The 24703-nt window shown below is 43.4% G+C and overlaps 1 protein-coding gene across 2 annotated transcripts in view; it reads right to left on the bottom strand.

The window, feature by feature from the left end:
* The window catches only part of LOC100493599 (spermatogenesis-associated protein 7 homolog), an 87809-nt gene that overhangs the window by 5678 nt on the left and 57428 nt on the right, over positions 1-24703 (bottom strand). The window contains exons 5-10 of one of the 2 annotated variants that reach the window (XM_031903018.1): positions 21673-21794; positions 19255-19676; positions 15320-15374; positions 13637-13689; positions 5212-5289; positions 2349-2406 (exon numbers count right to left, since the gene is read on the bottom strand). In XM_031903018.1, the coding sequence (XP_031758878.1) occupies positions 2349-2406; positions 5212-5289; positions 13637-13689; positions 15320-15374; positions 19255-19676; positions 21673-21794 (788 nt within the window). The remainder of the gene's footprint in view (positions 1-2348; positions 2407-5211; positions 5290-13636; positions 13690-15319; positions 15375-19254; positions 19677-21672; positions 21795-24703) is intronic. The other variant, XM_031903019.1, reaches the window with a different exon arrangement.

Here is a 24703-nt window from a genome sequence, read left to right as displayed (position 1 = left end):
TCATTCATGACAAGTCCATTGGCAAGTGGGACTCACTGCATCCATTCACATTATCTGTTATCTACAATGAAAACGTTTGCCCTACAGTCCTACTGTTATGTGAATAACAGCCCCCATAACCACGCAGGTACTGTCTTCTACAGTGTCCCACTGATGGGCCCATGGGTTTCAGCAAGTTATGTTATGCAACAGAAATAAGTTTATTGTCCCTTTCATATAACTGTTCCCTCAATCAGATATTTTTCATTTGCTTTTCATAAAGGGATTGCTCCGCAGTGAAGCAGAGAAAATGCACTGGAAATTAATCAATAGCTCAGGGAAAGATTATTCTCTGTCTGGAAATGTTAAAGACCAGGTATAATTATTGATATATAAATTGATATATAAATGGTCCATATGCACGTCTGGTTTCCTCCTTCCCTGTATCAATGATTTTGATGAAAAGGAATTTCCTGCCACATTTTGTCTCCCAAGATGACCTAGGAAGGTAATTCTCTTTATAGTAGGACAGCTATGGGGAGAATCCTGGTTATTACCCAGACCGTTTCTATTGTTCAACATCTAAGCCAATGTAAGTCCAATACAAAGCCACCACGGGAAAAGCAGATATTCTCGTTCTTTGTGGGACCTGGCAAAGTTGTCTATTCTCATCACTGGGAACAGAATGCAGCAAAATAAGATCATTTGAATTCAAAATCCCATTTGGATATCCATTCAGCCTGAAGCTGACCTAGGTAACCTCCATATGGATCCTATTGTTGCTATACTATCACTTAAATACATTAAGGATAAGTTGCTGATGCATTAACTTATGTTTATTTTATTACAACCATTATTTCATCGTTGTCATTTTTGACCTCTTGAACACATAAGAACTCATTCCCCTATGCATTACAGGTCATGTGTATCACAGCAGGAATCTACTGTATAACTGAATAGTCTGATGGCTCCTTGCAAGGTGGTCAAAGCTAGAATACATTGGTGTCTGCTAACATGGGAAGCATAACTCTAGTAGTAGGCAGGGCTAGAACACCCTAATTAAGTGATCCCCAACCAGTGGCTCAGGGGCAACATGTTGCTCCCCAACCCCTTGGATGTTGCTCCCAGTGGCCTCAAAGAAGGTGCTTATTTTTGAATTTCTGGCTTGGTGTCAAGTATTGATGGCATAAAACTCTGTGTAAAGCCAAACAGAGCCTTCTATAGGCTGCCAGTCCACAAAAGGGCAACCAAATAGCCAATTCTAGCTCCCCCAGGAACGTTTCCCATGCTTGTGTTGCTCCCCAACTCTTTTTCCATTTGAATGTTGCTCATGGGCATAAAAGGTTGGGGATCTCTGCCCTAATGGTACCTTACAATAGTAGTACCTTAATGCTGACAAGTGCAAGTCATGTCCCCCAGCTGCCATCTTGGACACAAACACTGACCCTGGATGGAACAGCTCTGGAACAATCTTTCCTCTGACCAGAAAAGATCATTCCCACCCTCCACTGACATTCAGGGCTGAATTGTCAGATATGGAGGTAGAAACAATAGGGATTCTACCCCTATCTAATGATTCAGCCCTAAATGCAGATTTTGCTCTTCTGTCCCACCCCAAGAGGTCCTGATGTCTAATGCATTGCTGGCAATCACTGTGCAGATTTCATAATGAAGGAGTAGGATGGTTGTTCCCACCTTCCACTGACATTCAGGGCTGAATCGTCAGATATGGGGGTATAAACAATAGGGATTCTACCTCTATCTAACGATTCAGCCCTGAACGCAGATTTTGCTCTTTTGTCCTTCCCCATTCACAAGATGACCAATATCCGAAGCTTTTGCGATATCAGTCGTCTCGTCAATCCACCAAAAACACACGAATATCATTCAAAACCTTGTTTTGTGCAATAATATTGGTGTGCGTATGACCAGCTAAAGGGTAAGGTGAGTGGCACACAAATAAAAGAGAAAACACAGATGGACCTTGCCCAGGCAGGGTACATGGCACATATGGAATCAGAAACCAGTGATACACTTTGCCCAAACAGAGGGCAGAATAGGTAATCCCAGATTTACATTGCCCAGTCAGACTGAGTGGCACATACAGAATGCAGAAATGTACATGTACCTTACCCCGACAGAGGGCAAATGGATTAGTACTTACAGACTGAGTAACCCCAGGAGTTCCCTGCCCAAACAGAACCACTATTAGTTGTTTCCCCTGTTCTGCACGGCCATGAATTGATCACAAGTCCCATGAAATGCAATTCACTATCTCCTTTATATAAATAACAACACAGTCAGAATGCGAGGCCGGCTCTCAATGTTTAAACGAAAAGCTCAATAGCACATAAATAATAATTACCCACCTCATCAATGTCATGTTCTTTTCTTTGAAGGTGTTCTTGAAAAACGTTTTCTATAGTTCTGGAAATGAAATAAGATACCAGAGCCAATCAGAATAGGAAGGAGCTCTGGCGATGGAACGCTGGTTTCCTGCTGCTAATCTGCTCAATTCTCTTTAATTTGCTTAAACATCGCTGCCGGGCTGTTTGTGTCTCAAGAGAAAGAAGAATATTTTCAAGGACTGTTTAATGTTGTTGAGTTTGGATTTGGTATAATCCTGTGCCAAAGGCCCGTGCTTAAGAAGAATATTCTCAAAAGGGATTCCATCACAGTGGGCACAATGTTGTGGGTTAGATGAAGAGCAGAGCCATTTGTGTTGGGATTGTATGAATAATAATCTCAATAGTCTCCAATGCAGAATTCCACAGAATGCTGTACTACAGATGGAGCAACGTTTCTTGTGACATCATATTGCTTACATGTGATGTCACAGCGTCAACTTCAATGGCAAGTGGCATGATAATGTTCTATTTAAAAAAAACAAAACCCTTGTGATGTGTGTATACTTCCTGCCTATGATTAAGTGCGTACGTGCACGAAACGCGTCTGGTGTTGTGTTTTTAAATGGACAAATAAAGATCAACTTTTAAAGAGAATATCCCTCGTCCGGTGCGCTTGGTGTTACCTAATTGGAAGTTCGTGATTTACCTCTGGCTACGGGTTCAGGGCCCTGAGCACCCGGACCATCCTTGGACTATGGTGAGCTGCTTTCATCTCATATTTGATAGCTTTTTAAACACCCGGGTCTCCACTTCATACTTGGTATGGTTTGTTCTTTGGTTTTGGCATTTGTAAAATCTGTACAGGTATCGGACCCCTTATCCGGAAACTCGTTATCCAGAAAGCTCCGAATTACGGAATGCCCGTCTCCCATAGACTCCATTTTAATCAAATAATTCAGAATTTTAAAACTGATTTCCCTTTTCTATGTAGAAATAAAACAGAACCTTGTAATTGATCCCAACTAAGATATAATTACCCCTTATTGGGGCAGAACAGCCCTATTGGGTTTATTTAATGGTTAAATGATTTCCTTTTCTCTGTAATAATAAAACAGTACCTGTACTTGATCCCAACTAAGATATAATTACCCCTTATTGGGGGCAGAACAGCCCTATTGGGTTTATTTCATGGTTAAATGATTCCCTTTTCTCTGTAATAATAAAACAGTACCTGTACTTGATCCCAACTAAGATATAATTACCCCTTATTGGGGGCAGAACAGCCCTATTGGGTTTATTTAATGGTTAAATGATTTCCTTTTCTCTGTAATAATAAAACAGTACCTGTACTTGATCCCAACTAAGATATAATTACCCCTTATTGGGGGCAGAACAGCCCTATTGGGTTTATTTAATGGTTAAATGATTCCCTTTTCTCTGTAATAATAAAACAGTACCTGTACTTGATCCCAACTAAGATATAATTACCCCTTATTGGGGGCAGAACAGCCCTATTGGGTTTATTTCATGGTTAAATGATTCCCTTTTCTCTGTAATAATAAAACAGTACCTGTACTTGATCCCAACTAAGATATAATTACCCCTTATTGGGGGCAGAACAGCCCTATTGGGTTTATTTCATGGTTAAATGATTCCCTTTTCTCTGTAATAATAAAACAGTACCTGTACTTGATCCCAACTAAGATATAATTAATCCTTATTGGATGCAAAACAATCCTATTGGGTTTAATTAATGTTTTATTGATTTTTTATTAGACTTAAGGTATTGAGATCCAAATTACGGAAAGACCCCTTATCCGGAATACCCTTGGTCCCGAGCATTCTGGATAATGGGTCCTATACCTGTATAGCGCAGTGTGGGCTCATTAATTTAGTGTTAATATAAATATTATTTGCTCTATCAGTTTTTCTATTTCTATTTTTCATTAGAATTCCACAGTATGCTGTACTACAGATGGAGCAACGTTTCTTGTGACATCATATTGCTTACATGTGATGTCACAGCATCAACTTCAATGGCAAGTGGCATGATAATGTTCTATTTAAAAAAATGCAGACACAGATACACTGGAGCGCTCTGATAACAGTGACTGGGTCAGTCAAAAACTGACCAACTGGGCCATGGTTGCCACCTGTCTGGTTTTAAACTGGACAGCATGGTTTTTAGATGGTCTGCCCGGTTCAAAACTGCCGGCCTTCTAAATCTTCTAATTTTCTAAAAACCAGGAAGGCAGTTTGAATAGGGCAGCCCATCTAAAATACAGATTGTCTTGTTCAAATCAGACAGGTGGCAACTCTGTTGGGCAAATCAGGCCCTGTTAGCCAGTAATGGGGCCAATCACGCAAAGCTCATAGCCCACCCCTAAATGTTATGGTTACTCCCCCAGAACATCATTACCATGCCTTCTGATGATATTGGTACAGCCCCGTCCGGCCCTGTCTGAATTGCACAAAAGGAAAAGGTGGCAACCCTAATGGGGCAGTATATAATGGGGTAATAGACATGTATACGTTTATAAGACCCCATATTACATGGACTACTTGGCCTAGAATTGCTCTGTAGAGTTCCAGGAAAGGCGTTAGACCCCCCCACCCCAAAGCCACTACAAAGCCTTGGTTATCTACTACTCAAACATGTGCCCTATTGTCCTATTCAACTTGAATAGCTGCTCCCACAGCAGCAACTTATTTATATAAGCTGTAGTATTGCTACTGAAAAAAAGTTTTCCCAAGTGCAGGATAACAGTACATTAGCTTTAAATGCATATAAATCTCATTCTTCAATGTTACCAGCAAGGACATGTTTGTGAGCCCTATTGGCCAAGCCCTGCCACACAGTAAGACTGAATCGCCAGGTACTCACCTTTCGGAGCCACAGCCTCTGATTAAAATGTCATTTGTCACATCTTGGAGGAAACGCAGGTATTTAATTTCTTCCTCCCTGGACAAATACAGAGACAACCATTGGTCAATAAACCTATAAGAGCAAGATAAAGTGATACAATCCTAATAAAAATGGCAGTTCTGTAGCGGTGTAAATGCCAGGGCCTTTGAATCCAAGTCCAGACCTGTTTTCCTATAATTGTAATCTTGTGAGCTACAGTGGGGTCTTGACTAAGGGTTGGACCACCAAGTGAAGGTTGAACCTGAAAAAAATCTGCTGGACGGATGTGTCAGAGTAAGAACCCTTGGAGCGGTTAAGTTGCCCACTATAGATCTCTGCGATGGAGTCGTCAGTGGAAAGCCCTTCCCATAGCTTCATTTTCCAAAGTTCTGTGAAGTTGCCTTCAGGAGGAAACTTTGCGTGACTTTAGATAACCAAAGTGATGTGAAGGGCTTTCCACCGGCAACAACAGGAGCCTTTTCGGGGTTGTGGGTTTGTCACCCACAATAGCAGAGATCTATCGTGGGAAACTCAACTGCTCCGTCAGGTCTTTTCCCTAAGGTGGCCATACGTTATAACATTCCCTTGTATGGTGAGGCGAGTGGATGTTTCCCTTATATGCCAAACAATTAAATTACAACGATGAAGATATGAGCGGTTGGAGTGACGACCGATCTGTATCAATGAGATGATGAGGTCCCCATTCTGACGAAAAAATTAAAACCTGCCCGATCAACACCGGTCGTCTTTTGCTCAAATATCAGCGAGGGAGAACCGACAGGGGTCCCCATACACAGGCAGATAAGCTGTAGAATCTGTCTAAAGGACTCAAATTGGCTGCTTAAATCTGCCCGTGTATGGCCACCTTAAGGGTGATGATTTTAGCTGATCACTTAGACAGATTCGGCAGCTTATCGGCCCGTGTAGGGGCACAAACGATGGGCCTGCCCGACCGATATCTGGCCTGAAATCGCCCAGATATCGATTGGGCAGGTTAAAAAATATAGTCGGTCAGATCGCAAAGCGACTGCGCCTATTACTGTCGGTTTAATTCGGTCGTTTAGCCCCAGGGGCAAACGACCAAATTATCCTAAATTCCCCCGATATCACCCACCCGTAGGTGGGGATATCGGGAGAAGATCCTCTCGCTTGGCGACCTTGCCAAGAGAGCATCTGCAAGGGAATGTTATAACGTATGGCCACCTTAGGGAAAAGACCTGACGGAGCAGTTGAGCACTTGACATATATGGCCACCTTTACAATATGTACGAAGGCAGATCCATGTTGGTACAGGGATTTTATATTTACTAAAACACTGATTGAGATGATAAGAGGCCACACAGCATTTTTAGGATAATTACAATACAGACTGCCTTCCATGTCAGCAGGAGCATGTTACATTATTTATCTGTATGCGTAATGCTCTCGCTGCATTAGAGAGCAGCGGAATTATGAGCTTTAGTGCTGACGCTGCTGACAGGGACGTATTTCCCAGCCTTATTGATAATGAGAGATTTGGCTTCATTGAACTTCACCTTATGTTAAAATCTAGTTACAGCACAATACACTCCCTGGGTGCCTGACTGTAGGAGATAGCGCTTCTATGCTCTCTACTCTATGGCGATTTCATATCGGCTTAAGCCATTCACCCTCAAATTTCTAAACGCCAAAACAAACATTTACTGGAGGATTAACAACCTTAAACAGTTTCACATTCTTTTTATTAAGCTCTTTTAAGGCTAAACTAAATAGCTAAGCCTATAAATACAGTGGATAGAGTCATTTGGCCGTCTAACGAGATATTAAGGGGCCCAAACATCATTTAAGCTCTTCCAAGCCCTGTAATCCATAAAAACCAACCAGTAGTTTGCTTTTACCAGTATAGTGCAGTTAGAATAATGAAAGCAAACATTTGATTGGTTGCCTTGGGTTAGTCCGGAGTACAGTTTGACTGTCTGTGCATCTATTTAACCTATAGCTTTACAGGGTCGCTATATTTATTATTTTGCATTAGTATTTTATTTGTCTATCGAAGATATCCACAATCTAATGTATATTTTCCCCCCTCTGATTCCCCCCTTTATTCTATAAATTTAGGGGCAGATTTATGAAAGTGTGAGATTAGAGCTCACCCTAGATAAACCCACTTTTCTATTCATTCCTATGGGATTTTAAAAGCCGTATTCATCAGCGGGTGAAAGCCAGAGTTATCCATAGCCAGATAACTACAATTTCATCCCATGGTCGAAAGAGCAGGAAGGTAAATGGGAGAGAGAATGGGCAGATGCAGAATTCTATAATGGTGAGTATAAGGCACCTCTTTGAGGTCATCATAGTCAGAGAGAAAAGGAGGGCTCGGAAAGCTAAAGGGGGCGGGGCTTCGTGCTAGAAGGAAGTCAGTAAAAGAGCTGCAGTTTGGCTGTTTGTAATAGTGAAACAAGAGAGAAAGCTGTGTTATTCTGGAGGCTGTACAGAGTAATTTTAGAGATAAAAAAAAGGTTTACTTATTCTTTAAAGGCTTAATTGAAGTAGATGGTGCCTGTTAGTAATAACATAGGTCTTCCCTGTCTTGGCTATGGGAGAGGGGCTCGTAGACGGTGGCTATGTGACTCAAGGCTTTTGCACAAGGTTTCGCTTGGTTTGATAATTATACATGATGAGATGAAAGAAGTAACACACAGCAGAGTGATAATTAAAATAAGGTAACAGTGCGGAATGTCCTTGTTGTACGGAGCAGTGATAATGAAATACACTCTATGTGCAAGTATGCACTTTTATTCATGTGGCAATGATCACAAGGGAAGAGTTCTGTTTTACCAGGAAACCATATTGTGGCCCGTAGAAGATTATCAGAGATGTGTAGCTGCCATAGCTGATTCCTGCCCATGACTCCAGCTCTGCCCTAGCCTGGTATATAAAGCCCGGTGACTGAGGGCCGGCAGCTGTAGATTAAGGATGGTGACACCTTCTCTGTTTTGCTTTTGGGCCCTATTTATAAAGAACATTAGGATGTAGGCAAGGTACTGTATGATCATGTTACAATAGAATGACGAATGAATAATACCAAACCCAGGGAAGCATCACAAGGCTTGCCCTGGAATGGGCCTCCTACGGCCAACCTGAGAACCTTGCCCAAAGGGCCCACTTTCATAACAATTAGATGTAGATGGTGCTAAATATGTTGGTGGTATATTGTCCTATTGTGAAAATAAGCAACATTTGGAATTGTCACTGGCTGGGGTCCAGCAGGTCCTGGGCCCACTGGGTGATCCTATAGTGTATTGCCAGGCTAGTGCTACCCTGCTCCCAAGGGGACCAAAATTCCTGAAAAGGCAACATCTGCCTGAATAAATTCTGAAAACAATTAGCTTGCAGGATGACTGGCACTTTCAACCTTAACTTTTTTTAAGTGCAGGAGTTAAGGTGGCCATTCACCTCCAGATCTGCTCGCTTGGCGATGTCGACGGGTATAGTCGCAGTCGGATCTCGGACCGCATCAACGAGCCGATGTGGTCCCTGGTCCAACTAAATTTTTAAACCTGCCCGATCGATATCTGGGCGATTTCAGGCCAGATGTGGGTCGGGCAGGCCCGTCGTTAGTGCCCCTACACGGGCCGATTAGCTGCTGAATCAGTCTAAGGGACCGATATCGGCAGCTACAATCGGCCCATGTATGGGGACCTTTAGATCTTAGCTTGGGAATGATGGTTTTACAGGCCAGCGATGCCCAGTTCCCTACTTGGTTTCCTAGTAACTTTGTGCAGAAATCAACAATGGCTCACTTAGACCTTTTATATACAGGAGAATTGACCTGAGTTCCCCTGAGTGCATTATACCACAGGGGAAAGCAGGGCTCACTGGCCTTCCACCATTGTTTGGTGCTTACCTGTGCCCCAGTGAGTACAGCCTAATAGGGAATACAGACCTGCATTTTTTCCTGCAAAACATGAAGGATCAACTGCAGGGGAATGCATGGAAAAACACCCAGCTCATTAACAAAGCAAGTACCATGGCCTTTGTACTCCATAATGGACCTGTACCTTTCCCCACCTTCCCTAATGCATACACTGTTGCCTGTGTTTATAAGCTCATATTGGTATGTTGGTGTCCCATTATATGTCCCTTACTGTGCATACAGGGCTTCCGTCAGGGGAGTACAGGGGGTACTTTAGTCAGGGACCCTGTGGCAAAGGGGGCCCCAAAAATGTGAAAGTCAAGTAGGTAATGAGCAGGGTTTTAGCATGATGGGTAGATAAGGGGCTACATTTCTTCATTGGGGTTCATAGGACTTTTAGCAGGACCCTCCACCCAAGGAGCCTGTGTGGCCAATGGGATAAAGTACAGGGTTGTCTTATTGCCACAGTGCTCTGCCCTGCGCCGGATTCAATATTAGGTGACAGTCAAGCAGGCAAGCAAGCGCTCCATAGGTGGGTGCAGAGTAAAGTAGAAGACAGAATCTATGCAGGATTTGTTATAAGTGTCATTGGTGAATTCTTTATACAGAACCAAAATATTCTATGCGGGTGCTGTGTTATTTATGCTACAGAAGAAAAAGTACCTCTATGGAAAATGAAATAAAGTATGTTTTCCCTTTATTAAATCCTACAAATATTATTTATATCCCACCCATCCCCATAGACTCTTTCCAGCTCCATCTGAACGAGCCAGTAGATAAAGCCCAGGCTATTAACATGGTATCAGCTTCACTTTAAGCCTCACAGAGATTTGCTTGGTGCTTAATTCAGCGCATCACTAGGAAGATTCTATAACAAATGAGTTCCTGGGGGGGCAGTGCGGCCCTGTCATGTTTTATAGCTGTCCGTGTCATTCCAGGGCAAACGCAAGTGGCCTTTATTAATCATGGATTCGCTGGGGCACAGACAGGCCCGTGCTTGCTCTGTAAGCTGGCAGTTTATACTGCAAAGTGCCACATGTTATTCTTATTATCATATCAGTCATAGAGTGTAGCTCAGAACCCTGCCACTCACTAAGGCTGGTTAACTGGGGCAGGGACTGAGGGAATGATGTGTAACCCCTCTAAAGAGCTATGGAATATTCTGGCGCTATATAAATAAAGGTTGTCTTTTATGGGGTGCCCAGTATTAATGGTAGAACGAAATATAGCATTAGATTGCCAGGGTTGGACTGGGGTGTGCAGGGCCTACCAGGCTGCAACCCCAGGGGCCCCAATACCACCCCAGGGGCCCACGCTGACCACACACCCCCCACTCCTCCTCCCAAGGGTGCATTTCTCATACGTAATGAGGTATAATTAGGGGAGGAAGGTCAGTGTAGGATCAGGTCTGGGTCGGCGGGCCCATTAGGTCCGGGGCCCACTGGGTTTTTTCCCAGAGTCCTGCTGGCCCAGTCCTACCCTGTAGATTGCGGCTGTGAGCAGGGTTGCCATTAGGAATCATACAGGACTTAAACAACTATATGACCCACCCATGAGCCTGTTTTGCCCATAATATTCTGATTTTGGGTGAATTCTTGGTTTTCTCTCTGTATAGAGAATAAAATTGCCAGCTTTTCTGGAAAAAAATACCAACCTTTTAAAATTTTTATCTTTTCCCCTATTAATAACATTGGCATCAAGCATGATTCTTACAGGCTTGTCAAATACCGATCCAAGTGGCAACCCACGTAGAGAAATCTCTCTTTATTCATATGTGGCAAAATCCTTTCCTCGTCTAAAATTCTATATTCCCACTTTCTGTAGAGTTTAGCATTTACTTTGGGAAACAGTAAAAAAATATTCACAGGGACATAGCTGAATACTGAATATGAGGGTTTCTGGCACACTATTTAAGAATAAAAAAACTAAATATTCTGCTGTAACAGATAACAGATTGGTGGGCTGCTGGCAACACTATCTGACTCTGCTGGGAGTGCTGGGAGTTAGATAGCCGGGAGTGCTGGGAGTTAGATAGCCGGGAGTGCTGGGAGTTAGATAGCCGGGAGTGCTGGGAGTTAGATAGCCGGGAGTGCTGGGAGTTAGATAGCCGGGAGTGCTGGGAGTTAGATAGCCGGGGGTGCTGGGAGTTAGATAGCCGGGAGTGCTGGGAGTCAGATAGCCGGGAGTTCTGGGAGTCAGATAGCCGGGAGTGCTGGGAGTTAGATAGCCGGGAGTGCTGGGAGTTAGATAGCCAGGAGTGCTGAGAGTTAGATAGCCGGGAGTGCTGGGAGTTAGATAGCCGGGTGGGAGTTAGATAGCCGGGAGTGCTGGGAGTTAGATAGCCGGGAGTGCTGGGAGTTAGATAGCCGGGAGTGCTGGGAGTTAGATAGCCGGGAGTGCTGGGAGTTAGATAGCCGGGAGTGCTGGGAGTTAGATAGCCGGGAGTGCTGGGAGTTAGATAGCCGGGAGTGCTGGGAGTTAGATAGCCGGGAGTGCTGGGAGTTAGATAGCCGGGAGTGCTGGGAGTTAGATAGCCGGGAGTGCTGGGAGTTAGATAGCCGGGAGTGCTGGGAGTTAGATGACTACAGCTAGACCCATGGCACATAGGAACATCTCTCAGTTAGACTCATTCTTCAAAAGAATCTCCAGCTGGGAAAGTAGCACAAAGCAGAACGGAACAGCAAATGACATTATGTTCAAGGCAGGAGTTCTATATTTATTTATTTATATACTGTATAGGCATTACTGCCATCACAGTGTCACCATTATGGCCATTACAGTGTCACCATTACTGCCATCGCAGAGTCACCATTATGGCCATCACAGTGTCACCATTACGGCCATCACAGTGTCACCATTACGGCCATCACAGTGTCACCATTACTGCCATCACAGTGTCACCATTACTGCCATCACAGTGTCACCATTACGGCCATCACAGTGTCACCATTACTGCCATCACAGTGTCACCATTACTGCCATCACAGTGTCACCATTACGGCCATCACAGTTTCACCATTACTGCCATCACAGTGTCACCATTACTGCCATCACAGTGTCACCATTACTGCCATCACAGTGTCACCATTACTGCCATCACAGTGTCACCATTACTGCCATCACAGTGTCACCATTACGGCCATCACAGTGTCACCATTACGGCCATCGCAGGGTCACCATTACGGCCATCACAGTGTCACCATTACTGCCATCACAGTGTCACCTTTGCCCTGTTATTGCCCTACACACTAATGGGTAATGTGCAGAACTGCCCGGCTCTGTATAGCAGTACATGGGTTAATTCAGTAAGAAGCTTTTGGAAGCACTGGCGGCAGTTACAATGCTAGTATTGGGCAGAGGTGCAATTGCAAGTGAAGGTGTTGTGAGGGGCACATTAAGGATTGGTCCATAACTGGGCATAGCCAAGATGCACCATGAATGAAAGACTTCTTGGACATTTCTGTATGTAAGCAACACAACAAAGAATGTTATCAACTTGCCCTTGGCTTGCGGGTAAGCACAGTACATCTAACGTTACATCTCAGCCACACCCCAACCATGCCCATTGCAACCTGGCCACTCCCTGGCATGCCCCAACCATGGCACCAGCTTATATATAAGTCTGGGAGACTTTCTGGTGGGTAATTCACCTCTGGAAGAATGGACCTTAGGTTGAACAGGGTGGAGCTTGGGCTGGTTGGGGAAAGGACTGAAGCACTGCCCTGAGCCTTACTGGTGGGTAATTCACTCATAGAAATCTGGCCAGCAACCAAAAACCACCATGATGGCAAGTGAACCCCCAATAATCCATTTATCTGAACAAAGGCCGTCCTTCGTTTGAAGTTATTATCAACCATGCATTTTGTAAGGCTCTCAGCTACTGCCCAGTGTCCCAGCATGCACCCTGGTAAATACCTTCCAATAAAGAGGTCATTTACCTTAGACTAGAATGATGTAGATGGGGATATTTTGAGAATTTTCTATTGGCCTTCAGAATATATATTCCATGAGGAATTTCTCTCTTTTCTGTAAATAATTAAAGAAACAGTGATACAAAAAAAGATGGAGGTTGTGACCTAAGCTCATTCTGGCCAGTAACCCACCTCCTGGAATCCAGGCTACTAGCCCAGCAGTATGCATATTAGTTAGTAGAAATGGCCATTATGATACCCCCCCCCCCACAAACACTATGGTGCCAAAGAAGCTGAGGGGACAGAACCAAAGTCGTGAGTTGTACATGGAGATGTAAGTTGTACATGTATGAGAGTAGTTAAAGGAAGCACATGACTAATAATTATTGCAATAGATACTCTGAGGTGGCACGGCAAGCCTGGGAGCCATCAGCCCATATGAATGACTTGCCAGGGAATGAAGGATGGGATATATTTGCTGGGGAACCAGTCAATGAGCAAACACGGTGCCCCTAGACATTATGCTAAGATGGATAATGAGGCCCCGCAAGGAAGGAACGCACTCCTCGGCTCTGAAGAAAATTTGTAATAAACTCACTGTTCCAGATGCTGTGAACGACGGGCCCCGGGGAGATTTCCATTTTCTGTTCCCTGTAGCAGCAACAAGATGGTTATCAATTAGATGAATGGGGTTTTAGTCTTTTGAATAAAATATCAATTTATATGCGGGGAAAGAGGAATAATCAGGGTAAGAGGCTAAGTGGTTGCTAAGGGCCCGTGCATGGCATTCGTCTTGTTGAATCCAATAATCACCCCAACCTTTAGGCCCATAGGTTTTCCTAAGAATCCATAGACCCAATGCCAATGCACTAGCCTTACTATGAGTAGGTCTGCCCCTGGATATCATCAGTGAAGGTAGCAGAGCTTTGTTAGATCTATCTATCTATCTATCTATCTATCTATCTATCTATCTATCTATCTATCTATCATCTACAGTATCTATCTATCTATCTATCTATCTATCTATCTATCATCTACAGTATCTATCTATCTATCTATCTCTCTATCTATCTATCTATCTATCTATCTATCTATCTATCATCTACAGTATCTATCTATCTATCTATCTATCTATCTATCTATCATCTACAGTATCTATCTATCTATCTATCTATCTATCTATCATCTATCTATCTATCTATCATCTATCTATCTATCTATCATCTATCCATCTATCTATCTATCTATTTATCTATCTATCTATCATCTACAGTATCTATCTATCTATCTATCTATCTATCTATCTATCTATCTATCTATCTATCATCTATCTATCTATCTATCTATCTATCTATCATCTATCTATCTATCTATCTATCTATCTATCATCTATCTATCTATCTATCATCTATCTATCTATCTATCATCTATCTATCTATCATCTATCTATCTATCTATCTATCTATCTATCTATCAATTGATTATCTATCTTTCATCTATCTATCATCTACAGTATCTAATTATCTAGCTATCATCTGCAGTATCAATTGACTATCTATCTATCATCTATCAATCGATTATCTATCTATCTGTCTATCTATCATCTATCCCACTCTCTATATACTGTCAATCCAAGTCTTTCTCTCTATCTACTGTCTATCATCTATCTATCTATCATCTGTCTATCATCTATCTATCTATATCTATATATCTATCATCTACAGTATATATTATCTATCTATCTATCTATCTATCTATCTATCATCTATCTATCTATAATATCATCTACAGTATCTATCTATCTACTATCTATCTATCTATCTATCTATCTATCATGTATCTATCTATCTGTCTATCTATCACCTATCCCAATCTCTATATACTGTCAATCCAAGTCTTTCTCTCTATCTACTGTCTATCTACCCAACTGTCTCTGTATATCTACTACCTATCCATCTATGGACCTATCTATATCTTTCTACCTACTTGACTATCATACTGCATCTACTATCTATGTATGTATGTATGTATCTATCTATCTATCTATCTATCTATCTATCTATCTATCTATCTATCATCTATCTATCTATCTATCTATCTATCTATGTATCTATCTATCTATCTATCTATCTATCATCTATCTATCTATCTATCCATCTATTGGTCTAGTTAATACTGTTGGTAAAGTTTGAGAGAGAGGAAGTGAAATGGGATGATACAATAAAAGTAGTTTTCCAGATATTAATGATCGCCCATAACAATAATTCCAGATAATCCTTACCAAACTCTGTTCTTGGCTGGTAGTTTCAAGCTGTAGGTCCTTGCTCTCCAGAGATCTGTGTAAGTGAATACCCTGCTATTAGGATACACTCAGTAGGATTTCAGTGCTATTAATTGTATGTAAACTGTACTCAGCATTTATTAAACATGGAGACAAACTGACTTACCAAAGATAATATGAGGATAAGAGAGGAATTAAACTCCACATCCAAACAGACATTTTTGTAGAGAAAACATATTCTTTTTATTTGTATGTGATATACAGGGTTCTGTATGACTTAGGGGAGGGTATTATGAGTAATGTATCAGTGTTTGCAGATGACACAAAACTCTGCAGACCAGTCAATTCTATCCAGGATGTGACATCCCTGCAGCAGGATCTTGACCAACTGGCAATCTGGGCAGCTAAGTGGCAGATGAGATTTAATGTGGATAAATGTAAGGTCATGCACCTGGGATGTAAAAACATGCAAGCCCCGTATACCCTTAATGGGACTGCACTAGGCAAATCCATAATGGAGAAGGACCTTGGAGTCCTTGTAGATAATAAACTTGGCTGTAGCAAGCAATGCCAGGCAGCAGCTGCAAGGGCAAACAAGGTTTTGAGCTGTATTAAAAGGGGTATAGATTCACGGGAGGAGGGGGTTATTCTTCCCCTTTACAGAGCGCTGGTAAGGCCCCATCTAGAATATGCTGTGAAGTGCTCAAATGGTATATTATTGAATTAGAGACGGTCCAAAGAAGGGCAACTAAGTTGGTAAGGGGTATGGAAAGTCTCAGTTAAAAAGAAAGACTGGGCAAGCTGGAGTTTGTTTATGCTGGAGAAGAGGCGCTTAAGGGAAAATATGGTAACTATGTATAAATATATAAAGGGATCATATCATAATCTCTCTAATGTTTTATTTACCAGTAGGTCCTTCCAACTGACACAAGGCCACCCATTCTAATTGGAAGAAGGGAGGTTCCAACTTAATATCTGGAAAGGATTTTTTACTGTGAGAGCTGGGAAGTTCTCTCCCTGAACCAGTCGTGCTGGCTGATACATTATATAGCTTTAAGAAGGGGTTGGGTGGGTATTTAGAAAGTGAGGGAATACAGGGTTATGGGAGATAGCTCTTAGTACAAGTTGATCCAGGGACTGGTCCGATTGCCATCTTGGAGTCAGGAAGGAATTTTTTCCCCACTGCGGCAAATTAGAGAGGCTTCAGATGGGGGTTTTTTTGCCTTCCTCTGGATCAACTGGCAGTTAGGCAGGTTATATATAGTATATACATAAAAGGTTAAACTCCATGGACATGTCTTTTCTTTAACCTAACTATGTTACTATGTGGACAACGATATTGCAGCTTAGGAAATCAATATCGAGGGTAGCCTGAGATATCACAGTGGGGGAACTGGGTGCATCAATACTTTATATTATGGATTTTCTATACTAGAGGAAATCCGTATTAATGCATTTTGGCTGCTCAGAACTTGTGGGAAATATCAGTAGTCAATAGGGGCATTCATTATCATATGTGAGAGGAGAATAATGCTACTCGCGCTGTTGTGCCAGATGATGCTCGGGATCAGAGTTGTCCATGTAGACAAGTCTATGTCAAACATCAAGGGATATGTTGGCAACCCTACGTGCATCGGTCAGACTGTTGCTTGTAGCCATATGGATGAGAAGGAATCTGCTCAGCAGGGAATACATAGGCAAAATGCACCCAGCAGGGAACCCTGGTGAGAATATCCCTGAAACTCTGTATTGTATGTAAGCAGAATGTTCTGACAAGGCAGGAGCAATTAGCCTTGTAAAATGAAGCCAGTAATTAACCTTCTGAATGAAAAAGAGACTAATGACTTAATAACAAGTGCAGAGTTTGCTCCAGCCCTTGTGTTCGGGTGGAATTTATCAGTATGCTTTTTAAAAGCAACATCTGATTGGTTGCTATGGGTAACTAGACCTGGAATTAACTTCATACACCTGGTTTACCCATAGACATGCCCTGATTCCACCCAGGCCCACCGGGGCTCCCGCTCCAGGGGCCCTGCAGGTGCCCCCGCCGGTCGAGTCCATGCACCCCCTAAGCCCCCCCTGCAGAGGCCCCCACTGAACCTCCCTAACCCCCCCACAGGGGCGCCCTAACCCCCCAAAGGGTCCCCAACGCCCTCCCCTGTGCGCGCGTAAGTTTAACGAGTCAGAGGAGGAACGGTCGGCCGGAGGAGCGCCGGCAAGGGTCGGGTCTGGGCCGCTGGGGCCCCTGAGATTTTTCCCAATGTCCCAGTGGACCAGTCCGATCCTGGTTCTGATAGATTTAGGGTGAATTTAAATACTTTTCAATGGTGACAGGTAAAGTAAAATTAGGGTAACAATTCTGACAGGCGGTAACAGGGTGTCAGGTAAGGGGGGCAAATTAGAGTGACTCCCTAACTATTAGGGTGAATTTTCATGTTTCATGAAGGATATTTCCCGTTTCTTAATAAAAAAAAATCGAGTCCATTACTTTTTATATTGTTTTCTATGTAACATTTTTGTAAATTCCTCTGGTACTACCAGCATGAAAATTATCATTGCTTTTAACATTAACCAAATCGCCACTCATGAAAAATTCATGGCACTGGGCTCTTCTGCATGATAACAAGCCAAGGCACACATACATGCTAGGCCCCATCAGCCAATGAATGGGCAGAGTTCTGCCTTTTGCTCCCACACTACTTCCTGTTACAGTTACAGCTGCATCACTTCCTGTCAGCTGATCTCTGAGGGAGCACACAGCCCATCACTAAATGGCGGCTCAAGGGAAAGGATGTAAAGGATGTAAAAGGGCAATTTACTGATTTATATATTCCAATTTGGGGAGATTCCTTAATAGGCCACTTAATATAATATAAACTGTCTGTTGGTTAAGTATTCATTCTGGGGGTATAGTTTTCCTTTTAGGTTCCTATTTGTCACATATGCTCCTTAATTGCCCTTTGATTTTCTTTGTCACTGTAGAAACTGCCTATTTATAAAGCTTTTCTTGCTGTTAGAATGAAAATATCACTGAAATCAGTGGAGTAACTATAGAGGAAAAAGACCCCGTAGGGGACCCAAGGGACCTGGTCCACAGGGTCTGCTTCCTCTATAGACGCTTTAAAAGTTATTGGCAAATGTTTAACAGCGGGCACGCTTGCATGTTAGTGTGAGCAGGGAGGGACTAGGTACCTGGGTGCGCTGGGCCCCTCTAATGATTATTTTTGCAGGGGGGCCCCTGTACAGCGCTGACTGAAATCCTATTTATTTCCATGAATTAATAGTGGGCAGGAATAGTTTGAAACAAATTTCATCAATGTTTTCCTTAGAAACTGTATTGATGAATAGACAGCAAAAAGATATTGAAGCAGAAAAGCGTCATTATGAAACACTGACACCAAAATAGATGATTTATAAATAAACAGAGGAAAAACTGGAGAAATGAGCTGACTTTGACTGACTTTCCTATTTGAAGCTGTATAAACGCGGCCCTTGGTTGAACACAGACAATATAGTCTCTGCAGTCATTTGCCAGTTACGGTTCTTTACGTGACTTTTATACCTAGAAGTTGCTCAGTTTGGAGGTCTAGTTGCTAGTGTTACTGACAGTAGCAATGAACAAGTTGTCGTAATGCCTGATTGCAGCATGATCCTGCAATCTCTTCCTTCAAAAAGTAGGAATAATTACCATTTTTCTATGCTGAAATCCAGCTGCAAAACAGTTCTTCTCTTTCTGCATCATTTGAAATCCTGGCAGGGGAGGAGGGACTAAAACACTGATGTTACAAATTGTAACAACTTCTCCACAGTTTACAGACAGCATGCAGGAACTACATAACCCACAATGCATGTATCTGGCAGTGGCACAGCTTATCCTAGTTAGGAGTGACTATAAAATGCCATTTATCCCTATCCGTCGATACGCAGCATATTACCTGTGTGATTCTATGAGAGGCTCAGCGCCATGTTGATCCCCTCTTGGCTGAGGGGCAGCATTTGATTTTCGGGGAGATGTGTAATGCTTGGAATTCGATAGAAAGGACTGGGCGGTCTTCTTTAATAACCGCGGTTTGAACCATTGTTTTGTACTCGTGAACCTTGTAGCGTGTTTATCCAGAATGTCCCCACTGTAGGCTTTCTTCTCGGGGTCCTTATAGGCTTTCTGTTTGGGGGTCTCATTCCTGTGCCGTGTCTGGCTTCTCCATGGCTGAATGGCAGCTGTCACCGCATCACCTTGAATATAGCCTTCCCCTTCCATTGTGCGCATTGTATCCCTGCCAATCAGAACCGGAGATCTGGCTTGTGTTGCCCTCCTTTGCTCGTGTATTTCTTCACCAGGTTTACTAAACAGGACCTGCTAAAACACAAAACTGTTATATTACCGTATATACTCGAGAATAAGCCGATCCGAATATAAGCCGAGGTTTTTCCTAAGAAAACTGGAAAAACGTATTGACTCGAGTATAAGCCTAGGGTGGGAAATGCAGCAGCTACTGCTAAGTTTCCAATAAAATTACATTAAATGAGGCATCAGTGGGGTATATGTTTTTCAATATTTATTTAAAAGAAATACAGTAAACTAGCTCAATCAGCGACCAAGCTAAAACACAAAGAGTTAAAATCCTTCAAAATGATATATAGTTTATATCGAATATAAAGTGCAATGTCTAGTGCAGAATGGGACAGGTGAGGATGGTAGATGAAGATGAATTTGGGAGTGGGCCAGGGCACTGGAGGGTCTGGTTGCGGGGGGCCTAATTTGCACACAAAGGAGAGAGGGTGCTAGTCTGGAGGGACCCATGGCACCCAACTCGAGTATAAGCCAAGGGTGACTTTTTCAGCACATTTTGGGTGCTGAAAAACTAGGCTTATACTCGAGTATATACAATATTTGTAAATTACATTCTAAAGCTCAGCAAAATTAGGCACAAATGTTAAACCTTATGTTTTGGGCTTCTGTACCCAAGACCCCCATGGCCCTTTAGCAGGGAAGATTTGTGCCCCCCAAGATGCCCCCGGTAGCCCCCCATCTTAATTTCTTAATTTTCTGTCAATTACCTGAGCTTAGGAACCCAATCACAATATACTGTATATATATATATAGAAAATAATCATCTGTGGCCAGCACACCCTTCAATGTTTCATCAAAAAAATTTTTATTGCAGATATATTGTTAAAACCAACGTTTCGGTCCTTATTAGGACCTTTCTCAAGGATATATATTAAAAGTCCAGTAAAAAGCTAATTAGTAACAGTACAGATATAAATCACATGGTAACTTAAAAACAATACATTCTGCATCAGGATTGGTGAATAAGCAGCACTGTAGCATCAGCTTTTATGACAGATAAACCTCACTTTCTGGTATGATTTTCCACAAATCCTAAGCTTCTCAACTGCAGCCCAGTGCCCACTGAGCATGTGCAGTGCCCCTGGCACACCAAGATGGCCCCTAAAAGTTCCAAGTTGATTAAACTGCTCAGGGCAAACTTAAAGACCTGGGTCATTCCTGCTACAGGCTGCTGGATCTTTGGGTTGGTACGGTAAGTCTAGTACATAAAATACAGCAAATCTAGTCTGTTGTTTAGGATTGTCATCTCCTTAAAAAATAAATAACAGCAATTAACAGTTTCCTCTAGTAAATTCAGGGTTAATTGTATATGATTTTATAAAATTATTTTATCACCTGCAAAAAAGAAAAGCCCTTGGAATCTGTAGTGAGTTGGAGTAATAATCTATTATTAAACATTTCAGATTGGGTCTGCACTGTGTAAAGCAATTGGCACTACTGTAGGAAAATGAGTACATTCTCAGTTTTTTTCCAGCTAATCCTTATTATGAACTCTGAGCACAGAGCAGGCAGTTATATTACGAGACCATTTGCAGCTGGTCTATTTTTTGAATGATTTAGCTTTTTGTTCAGCCGGGGGAATTTCAACAGTTATCTGGTTGCTAGGGTCCAGTTTAACCTTAGCAACCAGGCAGTGGTTCACATGAGATACTGGAAAATAAAAAGGACAGGGGCCTATAATGAATAGAAAGTAACTGACTGGGTGGCCTAGCCCTGCAGTTTTGGAAACATTGTTCTAAGTGCTTTTGGCTACAAGTAGTCCAAGATACATATCTGTGAACTCAGCAAGTTCTTTCAGAAGAATAGAATCTTTTATGATCAAAGTGCTGAAATCATTCGTGTAGTGAATCTGCCCTTTGCTGTAAGAAGCTCTGCAGGCAAGGAATCACCTGTACGGAGGGACTGCTTACTCAGCGTTGGTATATGCATACGCCTATTAAGCCCTAATTACATTTCCCTATCCGCCGCTGATTAGTTCAAGAGGCAAGAAGGAAAGACTCACCTTCCATTGCTCCAGGAAATGGCTTTTTGATTGGTGATGAGCCGGGGAACAGATCCGCTGCTGTTCCTTCTTGTACAGATCAACGGCTTCCAGGAGCTTCTCCTTCTTCTGCTGGTCCTTGACTGCCCATGGGAAAGAGACATCACAACAGTGTTTGGCAATCTAGTTTCTGTGAAACACTATCTATAGGAGTCACAATAATAACAGCATGTGTAAAGGTGGCCATTAACATAGTTACATAGTTACATAGGGTGGGAAAAAGACCAGAGTCCATCAAGTTCAACCTTTCTAAGTAAACCCAGCACACACAACCTATACTTACCTATATATACACTCACATACATAAAATATATATACAACCACTAATACTAACTGTAGATATTAGTATCACAATAGCCTTGGGTACTCTGCTTGTTCAAGAACTCACCCAGGCCCCCCTTATAGGCATTAACAGAATCTGCCATTACAGCATCACTAGGAAGGGCATTCCCCAACCTCACTGCCCTCACCATGAGGAACCCCCTACCCAACACCCCCCGGCAGGGCATTCCCCAACCCCCTCACTGCCCTCACCTTGAGGAACCCCCTACCCAACAGCCCCCGGCAGGGCATTCCCCAACCCCCTCACTGCCCTCACCATGAGGAACCCCCTACCCAACATCCCCCGGCAGGGCATTCCCCAACCTCACTGCCCTCACCATGAGGAACCCCCTACCCAACAGCCCCCGGCAGGGCATTCCCCAACCCCCTCACTGCCCTCACCGTGAGGAACCCCCTACCCAACATCCCCCGGCAGGGCATTCCCCAACCCCCTCACTGCCCTCACCGTGAGGAACCCCCTACCCAACATCCCCCGGCAGGGCATTCCCCAACCCCCTCACTGCCCTCACCGTGAGGAACCCCCTACCCAACATCCCCCGGCAGGGCATTCCCCAACCCCCTCACTGCCCTCACCGTGAGGAACCCCCTACCCAACATCCCCCGGCAGGGCATTCCCCAACCCCCTCACTGCCCTCACCGTGAGGAACCCCCTACCCAACATCCCCCGGCAGGGCATTCCCCAACTTCACTGCCTCTAAAGGGGGGGCCTCTAGTGCGCTAGTCGGTTTTATGGGAAAAAAGAACACCCCCTATCTGCAGTCTCTGCACTCTCTCCAGCTCATTAATATCCTTCTGAAGGACTGGAGCCCAAAACTGCCCCCATACTCAGGGTGAGGCCTTACCAGGGACCTATAAAGGGGCAAAATTATATTTCACCCCTTGAGTCAATGCCCTTTTTATACAAGACAGCACTTTATTTTTTCCTGGTTTTCCTGGTATCCTGATGGGCCAGTCTGACACTGTGTGTATTGACTGTTCATGCATGATCACTAGATGGCGCTGTTACTTATAAAAACTGATATGTGTCATCCGGTTCTGCTGATAATTGTTTCCCCCTAGCATTGCCTATCTATCCTTTCCTTCCTCCCAACTTGATGGCAGTTCAGCCATGTTTTTTTCTAAGTAAAGATTGTTTCACTACCAGCTGCTGTGAACCTCTTTTATAATAGTCCAAAACAGGGCCGCCATCAGGGGGTACAGTTGTCCTGGGCCCGGACGATTCTTGCTTTAAAGGGGGCTTGGCCATGATAGTTTTTTTTAGCTCGGGCCCCCTTTAAACAATTACGGGCCCTGTCATTGGTGGTAAGCAGGTAATTCGATTGGTTGTGCCCCGTGCATACGTGTGACATCAGTACGCGCGAGGCGCAACCTTATAAAAGTGTGCAGCCGGAGGGGGAACTGCAGGAAGCAGGAGGATGCTGGGGGGTGGGGGGAGTTGGAGGATGCTGGGGTGGATGCTGGGGGAGCTGGAGGATGCTGGGGTGGATGCTGGGGGAGCTGGAGGATGCTGGGGGGGAGCTGGAGGATGTTTGGGGCCCCCAGCTGGAGGATGATGGGGGGGAGCTGAAGGATGCTGGGGGTTCCTGGCTACCAATGTCTGTGTGTCCTCTGTAGCTATGGGAGGGGCCATTGGGGGACAGGGCGTGGGAAGAGGGGGGGCCCAGAAAATTTTGTTGTGAGGGGCACCTTGAATTCTGATGGTGGCCCTGGTCCAGAATATAACAGTGAGGAGTCTGGGAACAAAGATTGGAAGGGGGCAGGATGAGTTGCTAATACAAATTTTGTGACTGTGATTAAACTTTTGCAATCTGGGGGCAGTCTAATGTGTCAAGGGAGAACATTCCAAACGGTGCGTAATACAGGAATATCTGAAGCATCTAGGACACACAAACATGCCCATTGGAAAGCTTAGCACTTGGAGTACAATACACGGAACAGCAAGGTGGCCCTTGGGCACAGTCAGGAAACAGGAATTGATTGTATTTTACACAAAGGCACAATATGGATTTGATATGGTTACAGTAATATTTAAAATACATTGTGCAATTGCATCACCGCCGAATCAATAATGATGTTAAGTGTAACTCGTGTACCTCGGGTTTCTATCTGGGCAGTGTTAAGAGCAAATTGCCCAGGACATGCTAAATGACTTCAACTAATCAATACTATAATGGCGCAATGCCCGGACAGATATCAGGCCCGCTAATGTGCAGATAGAATCAACTGCTCTAATGTATAACAGGCAATTGAGCTTATTGTAATGCTGAGTATCTTCATTATAGCGCAAGGGGGGGCAACGTTTTCCCTTTACTTTCCCAATCTTTATTCTCTGTGAAATAATGCCCCGTGGTACCTCTCGTGAGGATGAATAAAGCAATCAAGCTCTTCTACAGAGGCAGCCATTTTTGTTATTTGATTGGGGGTGGGGGCACTTTGTTATAGCAAATACTTCAGTGCAAAATAATCTATAAACGTAGTTCAACAGCGATTATACGGGTCGCTTACAAAACAAATGCAGTAAGCAAAGTGCCATATTGCACATAAATCTGTGGCAAAGACTAGGGTTTTTAGGGTGGGGGCTATATTATATTTGGGAGCAGATCAGGGAGCATCAGGGGACCTCTTACATGCTGGTCATGCAATCTCTGAG

The sequence above is a fragment of the Xenopus tropicalis genome, chromosome 5 (genome assembly GCF_000004195.4).
Source record: "Xenopus tropicalis strain Nigerian chromosome 5, UCB_Xtro_10.0, whole genome shotgun sequence".
Taxonomy (NCBI): Eukaryota; Metazoa; Chordata; class Amphibia; order Anura; family Pipidae; genus Xenopus; species Xenopus tropicalis.
Note: the sequence above shows the minus strand (reverse complement) of the source record. Positions and strands in the feature narration are given on the sequence as shown.